The sequence below is a fragment of the Salmo trutta genome, chromosome 6 (assembly GCF_901001165.1).
Source record: "Salmo trutta chromosome 6, fSalTru1.1, whole genome shotgun sequence".
In the NCBI taxonomy this organism is placed as follows: domain Eukaryota; kingdom Metazoa; phylum Chordata; class Actinopteri; order Salmoniformes; family Salmonidae; genus Salmo; species Salmo trutta.
In genome coordinates, this window is record NC_042962.1 from 42247804 (window position 1) to 42262655 (window position 14852).

General features: G+C 44.4%; 1 protein-coding gene and 1 long non-coding RNA gene across 3 annotated transcripts in view; one reads left to right on the forward strand and one right to left on the reverse strand.

The window, feature by feature from the left end:
• LOC115195947 (pyridoxal kinase) overlaps window positions 1-2411 on the reverse strand; it is a 29713-nt gene extending 27302 nt beyond the window's left edge. The window contains exon 1 of one of the 2 annotated variants that reach the window (XM_029756307.1): window positions 1977-2409. In XM_029756307.1, the coding sequence (XP_029612167.1) occupies window positions 1977-2240 (264 nt within the window). In that variant the 5' untranslated portion in view covers window positions 2241-2409. Of the gene's footprint in view, window positions 1-1976 lie in introns of both variants that reach the window. The other variant, XM_029756308.1, reaches the window with a different exon arrangement.
• Window positions 2412-8751: 6340 nt separating this feature from the next.
• LOC115195219 (uncharacterized) lies at window positions 8752-10612 on the forward strand. The gene is made up of 3 exons (XR_003878618.1): window positions 8752-8876; window positions 9144-9267; window positions 10462-10612. It is a non-coding gene; the product is annotated as an uncharacterized LOC115195219 (long non-coding RNA).
• Window positions 10613-14852: the final 4240 nt, after the last annotated feature.

A 14852-nucleotide genomic window follows, 5' to 3' on the forward strand; every position in this document is an offset into this window, starting at 1 on the left:
TTCCAAGCTTAAAAGGATAAACATTCACATGCAACACCATGGGCCAGAAAAGGTTTAATACATTGGCCATGCTGTCAAACCAGCCTGACTTCTGCCACATTCAAAACAACTGGAAACTCGGAACTGGGAAATCTCAGACTTCAGTGAGTTCAAGACAACTGGGAACTCGGAAAAAACGAGCTCTGACTGGGAAAATACGTTTTGAACAGTCATCCAACTCGGAATTCCAAGTCGGGAACTCTGGCCTCTTTCTAGAGCTGCAACCTGAAGATCACTGACGTCATGATTCAACCTTGTTTTTTTGAGTTCCCAGTTGTCTTGAAAGCACCATAAATCCAGAGAATGGCAGACTTTGATCACAAAGTTTGATGACAAAATTTGCCCACAAGAAGGACCGCCATGCCACCTTCCTGTTCAAGTGATTACAGCACAACAAGGTGAGTCCAAAAATGTATTGTATGCTGCTGAATAAATGATGTAATATGCCAGGGAGATATGTATACTGTAGCTAAGAAAGTTATACTAAGTGTATGTTGTGTAGTAAGCTGTTAGTAGCCCGTGTGCCTCTCCCTAATCATTTGGTCCCTTTCCCCCCATAACTTAGCCTACTGTTCTGATTTGGTGGTGCACATGTAGCCTATAGCCTGTTTTAGAGAAATGTCATCATTGAATATTGTAAGAGCTTTCATTGTCTGCTTATATTCCCCCTTTTATTCATCCTACGGTTCTGACTTGGTGTACAGGGAGAATACTGTAAGAACAGCCCTGTCGCTGCACATTTCAAAAGTGCTGAACAAATAATTATATTGACTACGTCTGTCTAGACTCGCTCAATAATGTCTTAATCGGAATTACGGATTGCCTCTTATCCGCTTTTCGTCCCCTTATGCCATAGTTTGTACATCTCAATTGTCAGTAGAAACCACATTTGTTTAAGCAAGTCAGCCATATCAGCTATGTTTTTTAAAAGGGCAGTAAATGAGGCTGAATGAACTGTTTAGCTGCCAGACAAGGCTCTACTTATGTAGCCAGGTGTAGCAGTGGTAAGGATTCACTCCATGGTGCTGAAAAGAAAGGGACAGCTTTATGTAGGCCCTAACAGTCCATCATAGTACAATTAATGTATTGTTTAGTGTTGTGTTGTGTAATGGCTTTGCTGGCATGCATTTGCCACACCAAGACTTACATGCTAAAATCGCCACTGGATATAACCAATTGAAACAGGAGGTAAATCATTTTAGTGAATTATTTTTGGCCTCAGGGTTTAATCAAGATAATTATATTAAAAGCTCCTGTCTCCTCTTTAGTGACGTCAGTCAGAGGAATATACGCTAAATACGTCAGTCATTCATGTAGAATCTCTCTGCTGTCTTTCTTGACTGATAGGATAGCATAAACATCGGATTCCCAGCTAATTGAGGACAGCAGAAACTGAGGATTCCCAGCTAATTGAAACGCCTTTACGGTCATCATCTATGACGGACCTGTACATTTGGATGACAAACAATGTTGTTCAGGGAACTAATGACCACCATGGTACCCAAATCACAGCAGTGTCTAATGTGATGAGGAGGATGAGAAAATGGTGATGTCACGATGGTATTGATTACGAGGAGGAAGAGGATGAACGGATGACACACGGACCCTATTGACGAGATTGCGTTGCTGCAAGAGTAAAATCCGAATGTTCTTCACGAATGTCACATACGTCCATACTACAGGGTTCTGCATAATCCGACAGGCATGATCATGTAATGAATATTCTCGCAATTTATCACTGCTGATAACAATATGTCTAATGATTGTTACATGTAAAATACACTATCATCTCTATTTATTTGGTGTTCAGGGATTGTCATCACCACTGCGAGCGCCATAAGGGTATTTGCCATGTGACCTTTTGCTACCTGCACGGGCGCACAATTGCGTTACATTAGCTCATCAAAACATTGTATCAGAATATAATAGATACCTACCTGTAACGGAAATGATGCCGATTTATTGCCAACATATCCCCTGACAACATGACTCTGAATTGACAATACTCTGCATTCCATTTCGTGCATAAAGTTAGAATAAAACACGCTACACAATCCACGCAAAACAAACGCAGGTTTTGTGTTCAGGACTGCACGTAAAGCAGCGATCCCGAGTCCACAATCCAAGGTGTTTTCAGTGAGGGTAAAATCAGAATCCAGCCACAAAACTGAAGGACATAGAACCCACACAGAAACGCTCATTGACGAGACACATCATTATTCTTCAGGCATTCGTGACGGGCACCTAAATCCACTGACATCACAAGCGCAATAACGGAACGGACGTGACAGCAATATTGTGAAATAGAAAAAAGTGTGTTGCTTCTATGCAAACCACCCGTAGTCCTTTACGATGTTATCGGTGGATTTCAAGGGCAGGTGTTGTGCGCACACAAGAAGCATGGAGCTAATTCGAATGAAATGAATACAAATGTTGTAGGTGGAGCCAAACATTTGGAGCCAGGGATTTTGTTACTATAGAATTATTAATAGAAGCAAAGAACCCTGTCTAAAAGGACTGTAATGGGAGCAAGCAGAGCGAGGACACTAGACATTTCTTTGGAACAAGAGGCAGTGTGGGAATCTGGTTGGGGTCTTTTATTATGTTATACGTTGTGGTCTTTGCTATCTGGTTGCTATCTGGGATCCTTGGGACGTCCCTACGCCATAGGCGCGGGAAGAAGGGGTGCTGTAGCACCCCATGAAATATCTGAATAAAAAATAATAATAATCTAAATAAAACCAATTACAAAGTAGTGCACTGGTCCTTTACTATTCCTGTAAAGTTATGTGCAAAGACCTAAAACATGCCCACATCAAATTAAATATTTTTCTTGATCAAATAACATGGAAAACAACCACTGTTTGTGCAGTACTAATTTAGCATACTTACAAACCACTTAATGTACATTACTGTATTGTACATAGGCTGGTCATCTATGTTTGTACCTGTAGACTTTCCATCACCATCAAGAAAAACGATGCACAATACAGTAATTGAGTACATTGAGACATCAAGTGGTTTATGATGAGATGATGATGCTCATTTGGTAGAGCATGGTGCTTACAATGCTAGGGTTCCCAAGGGGGACCAGAAAGAAAATGTATGCACTTACTGCTGTAAGTTCCTCTGGATAAGAGCATTTAGTAAAAGGAATGAATAGACCATTTAAGTTTTTACATAGAAATATGTTGCATTTGCAAAGTATTTCAAGAAACTGGAAAACGTATATCAAACAAGTATTATCAGATTAACTGTTTTGTACAAATAATTATGAGACTCAAGTTACAAATGCTGGTAAACACTCAAATACAAATACATTTAGTCAAAAATAAATCACAAAGTAGTGCAATGGGTAGTGCAATTTACTAGTCCTGTGTTAGCTGATGTCTGTAGCACGGGCCAAATTCTTTTTGCAGCATGCCCACCCCCAAACTACTTACCGCAGCTATGCCCTACCCTAAACCCTAATCCTAACCTTAACCCCTAACCTTAACCATAACCCTTACCTAACCCTTACCTTAACCCTTACCATAACCATTGTGCATTTCAACTTCAATGGGGTAGGGACGTCCCAAGAATCCTGAATAACACGGATGTATACTTTATTGGCCATTTACATGGAAAGGCATTTCGTGACGTCAGCATACAAATACACAAACACAACACAATATATTACATGCAGCACGGAAAACTGGAAAGTTAGTACGCAAGTCACACATTTAGGCTACATTTTCACATATTCAAAGTCTCTGCGGCTGCATCATCCTATGTCCCACTGTTCAGCAGCCCGATGGCTGATGAAATTAAACTTGCCTCCTTCCTGTTCTTGCTGAACAGTGGGACCCTCTTGGAGGGCAGCAGCTCAAAACATTGGGATTGTGTGTGGGCTCCTTTATGATGTGTGCTTGGCCTTGTCCCTTGTCGGTTTATCGTAGAGGCCCTGACACCACCTGCACGGCAGCCTGCAGAGCTTGGATCCCAGGTTATCTTTGTCGCGTTGTGAACATCCTCTATCAGAAATAGTAGGGGAGATGGGGAATGGTGCTAATGTATAGGCTCTCTGAATGGTCACGCATACAAAATGATGTGAACATGGACTAGAGGGATTCAATGGAAGATGTATGGATATGAATGTACAGTAGGATATTGAGAATGTGACACTGACTGGGTACAGAACAGTATAACCCCATCACTGGGAGATAATGGGACCTGTAGCAGCCTTCAGCTAATACACACACACACACACATGCAATAGAGCCCACTGAATCAAGCCAAACTCTTTTCACAGTGTGATAGGATTTTATGTAGGCTAGTCTAGACCACCTATAGACTGTCTAGCTGGAAAGGGATGATACTGAAAGAGAGAAAAAATATTTGACAGTATTTCTTCTCAATTAGACTTGGAATAATGGACAATTTTAACCTTGGGAATATCGAGCAGCAAATTACTTAGAGCACTAACCCAATCTACAGAGAGGAAGGTCAACAAGTTGACCAAGTCAAGACGAGGGTTCTTTCTCAATTTGTCACTCGCGATTCATCGGCTTGTACTCCTCGCCGCTTTCTCGACCATATTGGAGGACAAGATCCAAGGTCTCTCAAATTTTTTCAGATTTCTTTTGAGGAGGCAAGGCGAGAAGATGTGAACAGACGTCACGATGCTTGCTTAGCCGTACCTCTTTTAAATTTCAGGCAATGGAGAAAGCGTCACAAATCCCCATCTGCTACACACTCACCCCCCAAACTGACTCCATAGCGACCCCAACTATCGCGTTAACCAATCACCATTATAACAGACATCATTATAATGGATGCATTTAAGCCGGATGGTTGTGGTTATTTGAGGTGTTCATTCTGACTGTGCTTGCTACTCAATTCGGGCTGCTGAGTCACACAGTCTTTATCTGCACAGTCGTGACTGAGAGTAGAGAGCTGAGAGGAGGAGGAAGAGGAGGGGATTAAAAGGGGAGACTAACTTTGGCTTCGTGATATCACTGTACCCAAAACTGTGAAATTGAATCATAGCTGCCAAACTACCCAACACTGATTTAGCTTTTTCCTAGCTTTTAGTTAGCTGTCTTCATGGGAGATTGGGTTGCTCTGTATGAGCATGGTTCCCATAGTTTAACTGGAGCCTGGCTGTGTCACAGGCTGTGTGGACAATTCTACGTCCAGGTCTCTTTCTCAATTAATCTTTCCTCGATTCCTTGCAGCCTCTCTCCTCGTCTCCTTCTTCAAAATCCATTGGAGGAGGGATCATGGACCTTCTCCGTCAATACAGTTGAGAAGGAAGCTAGGAGATAGGAGATAGGATTCAAATGATTTTGACAAAGACACATTTAGATATAGCGAATAGAGAACCTTTAGCTGTAGGATTGAACAAAGAATAAGGTTCTGACATCTGCTGGTAAGATATTGCCATTACATCATAGTCCTCATTTATGAATTCCCTCTCCTCATTCCTACACTTGTATGGCGAGTTGTTGAAAGAGAAAGACCATTCACAAACACATGGCCAGTGGCGATCTGTCATTCAGGGCAGATGGGGCAGAGCATGTTATTTTGGCATTAAAACGTGTCACATATCAGTTTGCAAACAATATAAAAAAAATGTATTGAGTTGATAAAGCCGCATACAAACATGGTCTCTTTTTTGCTTTATTGAGTAAGGCAGCTCCAAAATGCAGTTGTTTCAGCCTAGCTCAGTGCTTTCTGTGATGAATTGGCTCATTCATCCCCATCCTCTCCCCTGTAACTATTCCCCAGGTCGTTGCTGTAAATGAAAACGTGTTCTCAGTCAATTTACCTAGTAAAATAAGGGTTAAATTAATTAATTAATTAAATGGAGGGGTAGCCAGTGGAAAATACAGAGCGTAGGGGTTGGTAAGGTTCTCTAGTTGCGCTGTGATTGGCTCAGTGTTCTGTCACTCATGGGGACCCTACGTCACCGCAAAATCTACAGGGAACGCTAGAAAGTTCAAGCCCCGTTGGGTGCTGCCATAGATTTACATTAGAAGTGCCCATCCAAGAAGGCTCAAGGTCATTGGCCACCGATAAAATGATGTCAAATCACGTTATATCTACCATAGCTTTGATTGGACTGATCATGTCAACATCATACATTCAAAACCTTAGCTAGCAAGCTAGACAAGCAGTCATCATCATGAATCACGCCGACAATCTACTGGCAAATCCTTGTCATATGAAGATAAATTATACTGTAGATAAAATGTATCTGTGCTCATTGGCCATAAACATTACACAACAAGTTGGAAATCGCAAATTCAACAATGAGTGGTTTGGAAGGAATCAGTAGCTAACTGCAAGCGTTGCAAAGGAATCACTATTTTGCTTCCCCTGCTATTCGGTGGAGAGGAAATGTGGTCCAAGTCTTGGTTTAAGGATTTAAAACATCTGTCTGAACATTCATATGTAACACTATGGGCCAGAAAAGGATGAATATATTGGCCATGCTGTCAATCCAGCAAGACTTCTGTCTCGTTCAAAACAACTATAAACTCGGAACTGGGAAATCTCAGACTTCAGTGAGTTCAAGACAACTGGGAACTCAGAAGAAAATGAGCTCCGACTGGGAAAATACGTTTTCAACTGTCATCCAACTCAAAGTTCCAAGCCGGGAACTCTGACCTCTTTCTAGAGCTCCGACTTGAAGATCACTGACGTCATGATTCGACCAGTTGTCTTGAAAGCACCATAAATCCAGAGAATGCCAGATTACAAAATTTGCCCACAAGAAGGACCGCTGCGCCACCTTCCTGTTCAAGTGAGCACAGCACAACGGTGAGTCCAAAGATGTATTGTATGCTGCTGCATAAATTATGTAATATGCCAGGAGATACAGTGCATTCAGAAAGTATTGAGACCCCTTGACTTTTTCCACATTTTGTTACTTTACAGCCTTCTTCTAAAATGGATTATCTTTTTTTCCCTCATCAATCTACGCACAATACCCCATAATGACAAAGCAAAAGCAGGTTTTTAGAAATGTTTGAAGAGAGAGAGAGAGAGAGAGAGACCCCAGTCACTGAGTTTGTCGGGCATTCGGATTACAAAGCTCAATTTTGTCAGTTAGTGAATACAGTTTGCTAGGAAATTGGTCTGTGAGCAATATACAGGGAGTATGCTATCAGGTTCTCCATTGGTGGTGGTCGGTCAGTCACTCAGCTAGGCAGTAGCATTATATCCTGGATGTTTGTCAGTGCAGTCCTTACTCTCCCATCGCTCCACCAGCCTCCAGTGGTGGTCATCTTACTACCATAAACCAAGATGATTAGCTGGGTGAGGAGATATGGCCATGCCTGATAGTGACAAGACTGCTGCTGATGGATCAGCCGAAGAGAGGAAGGTGTGTAGCCAGACTGACCTCCCGAGGTCTGCGTGTTTTAACACCAACGCTGTTTAGATGAATGAACAACTGACATGGAAGACTCATCCCCATCGCTTTTTCTTTCTATCTTTTTCTCTCTCTCCCGCCATCCGTCTTCTCTCTCGTACGCACGCCCTCCCTCCATTTCTCTCTGTCTCTCTATTTGTTTCTCTATCTCTTACACACAGGTGTCTGGGGCAGAGGGAACGGACCGGGCCCGTATTGAGGTTGAGTCTGTGAGTAACGAGGACCTGCCAATCGTGGAGATCCCCACCACCTTCAATGTCAGCTCCCTCAGCAGCCAGACCAGCGGCTTCTTCTCACAGGACCTCCAGGACCCCCATGTACCCACCGCTCCGCCCCAGGAGCCCCCTGCCCCCATCCCAAAGAGCCAGGGCCTGCTCACCCCCACCCAGCTACCTCCCTTCCAATGCTCTTCATCAAGGTCCGGCCCTTCATGCACGGTATGGAAGCCCCAGAGGACACAATGACTCCTTCATCTATGCGTCAAGTTTTTCGTGGTCTGGACACAGACTCAGGAAAACCCCCTTGCCCTATCTATGAGTGCCTTATATGTTGTGATGGGGCTAACCGTGGCTCTTCATGGTTTATGGCCTTGCTAGTGCCAGTGTTGCACTGTCCTCCATTGTTTAGATTCTCTCTCATGGTTCATTTCTGGTGCTTCGGATGGAGACCAAGACCCTATGCAACCAGCTCCTGGCACACTGGCTGCTGCTGGTGGTTGTTGCGTGTGGTCTACTGGCCCTGAGTCTAGTCCTAGGCATTGGGCTTGGAGGTAAGGGAACACTGTTTGTGGCTTTGTTATTACATAGTCATTATCAACCATATTATTGCAGAAAGATAATCTGTCTATTGCAGTTATATCGACCCATGTGTCGTTGAATTGAAATCAAGGACACGTGCACTTGACACTATGCGGCAGTATTATAAAGTGTTATCGATCTATTAGAACAGGCATTGTTGTGTGTTAGAATATAGTATCAAGTACTAGGATTAGGATATACAGTGTCTGAGTGGCTCGTAGTGTTATTGTAATAGTATCGTTCTGTACTGTGTACCTGTGATTGTAAGAGGTGACGTGTGTCGTATGTGAAACAGGAGACAGGGCGCAGTAAGTTACTCTTGAGGTCTGAATGACACGGCAAGTTGCGTGCGTAACCAGGAACATGGCATTACATATCATTGTGACATGCGCTTTTTACATAGAATCATAGGATTTCACTACGACTTCTTTCCCAATTCCACCGCTGTGTGTAACAATGTGTGTGTGTATGTATGTTCATGCGTGTGTCGTCCTTGTTTCCAAAGTGGGAGTCAGCTGCATGGGGAAGTTCCACTGTAGCACACCCACTGTGTGTGTCGCCGGATCTGCGCAGGGTGATGGCGTCGGCGACTGCGCAGACGGGTTAGGACGAACTGCAATGTGGTGAGATGCACACTTCTCTCCCACGTGCATACGCGACTAAAAACGCTCTCCCACTGTAACCCTGATAAAGGGCTTGAAATTCCCTCACACCATTCATCCACATCATTCACTGTGTAACCTCGTCCCCAGGCTAGGTCAGATAGGCGAGACGATTCACTGAGTAACCTGTACACACACCAATGACACACAGTATCTCAGTTGGGAACATCATATAGAAAGTCACTGACATGTCTGTCTCCCTATCTGTCTGTCTGTCTATCCCTCAAGTGCGTCTGAGTGGGAGGAGCTCTGTGCTGCAGATCAACTGTAGGGGTGTATGGAAGACCGTGTGCTCCGCCAACTGGGATCACACGCTGGGTTATTCTGCCTGCTAACAGCTGCGATACTCCAGGTACACAGTTGGGAATTGAAATGAATTGAATTAGTTCTCTGTGACAGGGGTAAAAAGATAAGTGAAGGGTCAGAGGTTCACCGGGGCTGGCATGGTGGATGACTAGGGTGAGGGTAAGTGGAGCAATGTCAAGAGATCCAGAGAATACAGATCATTCCACCATAGAGACCATTCTCCCACAGGGCCTGAGGAGAAAGAGCCTATTACATCGACATGACTCTGCAGTTTGTGATAAAACTCTCTCCCTCCTCATTGTAATACTCCCACATTTACTCAGCATTCAGAGAGAGGGCTTCCTAATGGGTGTCTGCATCCAAAGGTCCCATTAATTATTGCTAATCCCATGAAAATCAGCCTGGCATTAAATGAAGTGAAAAATCACCAGCCCAAACAGCCAACGCTCTAATTAGGTCAAGATTTTCAGTTATACCATTGGCAGTTTCTCACAACGGATCTGGCCACGTTCCCATTTGGGGATCATTTTGGTAATGAGTCCTTTTATCTACTTCCCCAGACTCAGATGAACACGTGGTTACCATTTTTATATCTCTGCGTGCAGTTTGAAGGAAGTTGCTAACTAGCGCTAGCGCAATTGCTAACTAGCATTAGCGTATTGACTGAAAGTCTATGGGTATCTGCTAGCATAATAGATACCCATAGACTTCGTCATTGTGCTAACGCGAGTTAGCATTGGCTCACAAAACTACCACTAACTTCCTTTAAACTAGACACAGAGACATAAAAATGGTATCCACAAGTTCATCTGACTATGGGGAAGTAGATAAAGATTTAGTGCCAAAATCCCGAAGTATCCCTTTAAGATCTTCCTAGTTAATGTTAGGAGTATGTTTGGATTAATAATGAATTACTTTTATAAAATACAAATAAAGTTGACTCAGCCACATGAAATCAAAGACAAACATTCAAAATTATTGTGGATAAAGCACAATAATGTCAACAGATTTATTTCCGTTGTGGTCCAAGTATATTAGGATCCTGTGTCCACTTTTATACATGGATTGTACATGAATGGGTAGTACTGTCAGTGGATTTAGTTACAGAATGTCAGGATAATACCCTCTGAACATCCCAAACCCACCCACTGCCTCGCCTCTCATATGCAGCCAATGAAAATTCACACTATTTGCCCCAATAAACTGTAAATGTCTGTGTGGTTCCTTCTTGTTCGCTCAGCTACGTCAGTGCCAGATCCCTGCCTCTCTCCTCTGTCGAGCCGGCCTTCCAGGCTAACCTGGTTTCGGTCAACCTGATCGCCAGCAGACTGTCAAGATCCACAATGCCACCTTCCTCAGGTGAACCATTTGGCCATCACTTTCTGACAGAAAATAAAACTGTGCTCATTAACAGTCTGCCAGTCTTTTGTTAAAGTTCTAATGTACAGCTGCAGCAGCCAGTTCTTCTTCTAACGTCTGCCCATACAACCAAAGACCTTTTTACAAGCACTATTGAGTTAAGAACGCAAATTCTTGATTCTGCCATCAACCTACGGTATGCCACCACAAGGATGTAAAGCTGTCAACAGGGCTATGATGGTTGAATGTCTCTCCTTTCCTGCTATAGGAACTGAAGCCTTTGAACTAACTGTCTGGAGGTATACCCCCAAAGTGGCTCATGGTACAGTATTTGTCATGTGAAACAATGGAAGGTGCCAAGATATTAGGCTAATTCTGCGTTTCCCTCAGAAACGCATGTTGCTCGGCGGCACTAACCAAAGCATGTTTCGTAAGCGCGTGTTGATTGTTTATGTCTTGGCAGCAGGACAGTAGGTGGCACAGCAGTGTCCGTTGCTCTGGTTCATAAGTCAAGTTGTGATCTCATGTTTCACTTCGGTCCATGTCATGTTTCTCAATTACATAAGGGCCTGACTGGGTTTGTACATGGTACAGATGAGAGCATACATTAAACTTTCCCATTGGTGTTATACAGAGAAGAACCTCATTTGAACCGGTTTACTGTGTAATTTCATTTTCTGAAGTTATTTCCAGCATGTTATATACAATTGGTTCTGTGCTCAGGTCCACAGACTGTCTGTGTGTGTGTTGGCAGTAAGTATAAGCCTTCATTCTCTGTTTTTCCAGTAAGACCCAGTGCAGCTCAGAGAGTGTGACCGTACTCAAGTGCCTAGGTGAGTGAAAGAGGGACAGTGGAGTTAGGAAGTGTGTGCGTTGTGAGTGTATACCAGCAACATGATCATATCAATGGTTTTCCCCTGGATGCCCCCTGCAGATTGTGGCAGGTGGTCACGTGGTCACGGGTCAGGTGACAGAGGAATGGATGAGACTGAGGCAGGAATTCATTGAACCATAAAGTGGTATATTTACTGGGTAGTCTGTGCTGCAAAACAAAGGAAACAGAATAACATGTATCCAATCAAATTCATAATCACAAAGATCAAATCATAACAATCATTCATTATTAACATAATTTTGGGAATTCAACAATCCAGTTCATGAATAAGTCAATAGGAATCATCGGTGAGTAATTTAGGCTCGTAACTATTTATCATAAATCCTGAAAGAATAATACAAACAGTGATCGGTTATTCAATCTATAATTGCCATTAGTTGGATATCAGAGTCGATCAGTTCAACAAACAATGACTTTCTTATTTCACCCTTTCAAGTGTCTTCATGTGTACATGTAATTTCATTACATATTAACCATCTCGATTGCATAATTGGCCTATTAGGATCCGTAGGGCCGTGATCATTGTCCATTCACATTACACAATAGGTCTGAAGCGTGCGCTCCAAGCCGCGCTCCGAGGTAATAACTATAAACAATAACTGATGGCTCACTCTCCCGATCGCAACAGATAGTTCAGATGAAAGGTTCAGATGAAAGGTAACAGATTCGGTGGATTTACGTGGATTCATGGACGCATAGAACTTCTGGATTAGACAGAGTGAAGGAAGAGAAAGCAGCACGATCAGGCGATGGCGATTTCCTCCTTTTATGGAGTTGAGATCTGTCGGACATTTCCACCTGACCAAATTAAAGAGCCCCTGGCCCAGCTGAGTAAGTGGCGATGAATTAAAGGATTTTTCACCAACTCCATGGGCCTTTTCTACAGCCACCCCGGAAATGTGTTAATTTCCACACTCCTCAAAAAAGGCTCATTGCTCCCCGTCCTCTGTCATCTCAGGGAGAGGAATTAGTCGGGCAACTAGCCGGATATATGTTCGGTTCTTTACCTGGATCTCCACTGATCTAACACGACCATCGGTCCCAGGCATGGTCTTAGTGATACGGCCCACCGGCCAGGAGGCTCGAGGCAGCTGAGGGTCCACCATCATTACGACTTGGCCAGTTTCCAGGCTGGCCATTTCTCTCCGCCATTTCCCTCTGTGCTGTAGACTTGGTAGGTAATCTCGAATGAATCGGGCCCGGAAATGGTCAATCAAGATCTGGCTGTGTCGCCACGGGCACCTGCCAACGAGGTTGGTATCAGCATACATGGCTTGAGGAAGTGACGCATCTCAGCGTCCCATCAAGAGCATATTCTGTGTAACCAGATTGGGGCCAGCGATGTCTGCAGAGAGATATCCCATGGGTTTGGAGTTCAGTATCCCTTCCACCTCTATCAGGACGGTCCGCAAGACAGTTTCCGTGACAGTTTGGTCCCCCAGGACGACTCGTAAGGCCGTCTTTACAGATTTGATCTCTCGCTCCCATGTTCCTCCAAAATGAGGAGCTCCTGGAGGGTTACATTTGAATGATATTTGTTGGTCCATCAGCTGATCCTGGAGGCTGGGTTCCATGGCTTGGAAGGCTTCCTCCAACCTGGCTTCTCCTGCCTTGAAGTTTGTGCCTCTGTCAGCCAGGATCTCGTAGGGTTTCCCCCGTCGGGAGATAAACCGCCGTAGGGCCATGAGGAAGGCTTCAGTATCCAAACTCTCCAGTAGGTCCAGGTGGACACATCTAGTGGTCAAACACTTGAATAGAATGCCCCAGCGCTATTCCACTCGACGACCTAGCTTGATCGTCAAGGGGCCCAAGCAATCGACTCCTGTTGACCAGAAGGGTGGTTTGAGGAGGCGCAAGCGAGCAGGGGGTAAATCTGCCATTTTGGGCACAGTGGCTCTGGCCCGCCATCTTTGACATTCCACGCAGGCGTATTGGTGCTTACGAATGGCTCCTCGTCCTCCAAGTATCCAGTACTTCCGCCTCATCTCCCCATAGACTCTCTCTGGCCCTGGGTGAAGAAGCCTCTCATCATAACTCTTGATGAGGAGCCTGGTACTAGGGTGTCTGGAGTCAAGGATAATTGGGTGGGTAGCATCAGGATCCAAAACTTCTGCTTGGCGCAGCCTCCCTCCGACTCTGATCACTCCAAGGATATGATCATATTCTGGGGCAAGAGAGAGAAGATGGCTGTCCTTAGCCACCTCCCTACCGGCTTTCAGAGCTTTTAGCTCCTCAGGGAAGCTAACTGCTTGTGCATGCTGGAGGAGTAGTGTCTCTGCCGCGAGGGAGGTGGGTATGGAAGCCACCCCATCTGAGGTCTGGTTTGTGGCGGTGATCAGATCCGGCAGGGTTTGGGATTGTGTCAGGTCAGGGAGAGCTGTTGTTGGTTCCGTAGAGATGCTGTAGCATTGGGCGGACTTCCTTAACTCATGAGCTTCAGTTGGTTGAGGAGGGGCTGCACGCCTGGGGGCTGTCGGCCACTTGTTCTCTGGTTGGGACAAGAATGGTGGCCCCAAACTCCAGCGATGGGGTTGAGCCAGTTCCTTAAGGGTTTTACCACAAGTAACGTCATCAGCCGGATTGTTTATGCTGTCAACATACCTCCAGTCTTGGACTTCTGTTAGGTCTTGGATTTCCGCAATGCAAGTTTCGACGAACACCTTATACCTGCAGGACTCCGACTTGAGCCAGGTCAATACAGTGGTCGAATCACTCCATGAGCCTTTTCTACACGTATTGTGGGAGGAAACATCTCCGAACCAGGCCAGCCTGCACTATCAGAACCAACACCTCTGTGGGGGCTCCATCATCACACCACGCTGGATAGTGACAGCAGCACACTGTGTCTACGGGTGAGCCTCTCTCACAAACACAGGTGCACAATCCCACATGCACGTACGTACGCACGCAAACATTTATACTGTACTGACCTTACATGAACACAGCATAACTTTTAAAAGTGATATGATTTTTCATTGGTTGACTGTCCATCCTTTCTCAAGGTTTGCAAGAAACCCCATGCTGTGGGCAGTGCATGTGGGATTGACAGATCAGCCAGTCAATGGGGTGCTGTCTCGCTCTTTGGAGAAGATGATCTACCATGCCAACTAATCAACCCAAGGGCTTAAACTACGACATCACTCTATTGAAGCTTAAAAAACAAAAGAGTTCCAAACCACTCTGCCAATAACGGCTAGTTTTCAGATTTCCCCTCCCACTCAGATCACTCCCAGACAGTCGAAGCAAAATTCTTGCGTGAACAACTGCTCTTTGCTAAGTTATTTCTAACACTTAATTCATAACTATCACAGTAAGGTACATAATTGTTACCCAGAAATTATTTGATATGGTACCACTATATACAATGAGCCCCAAAA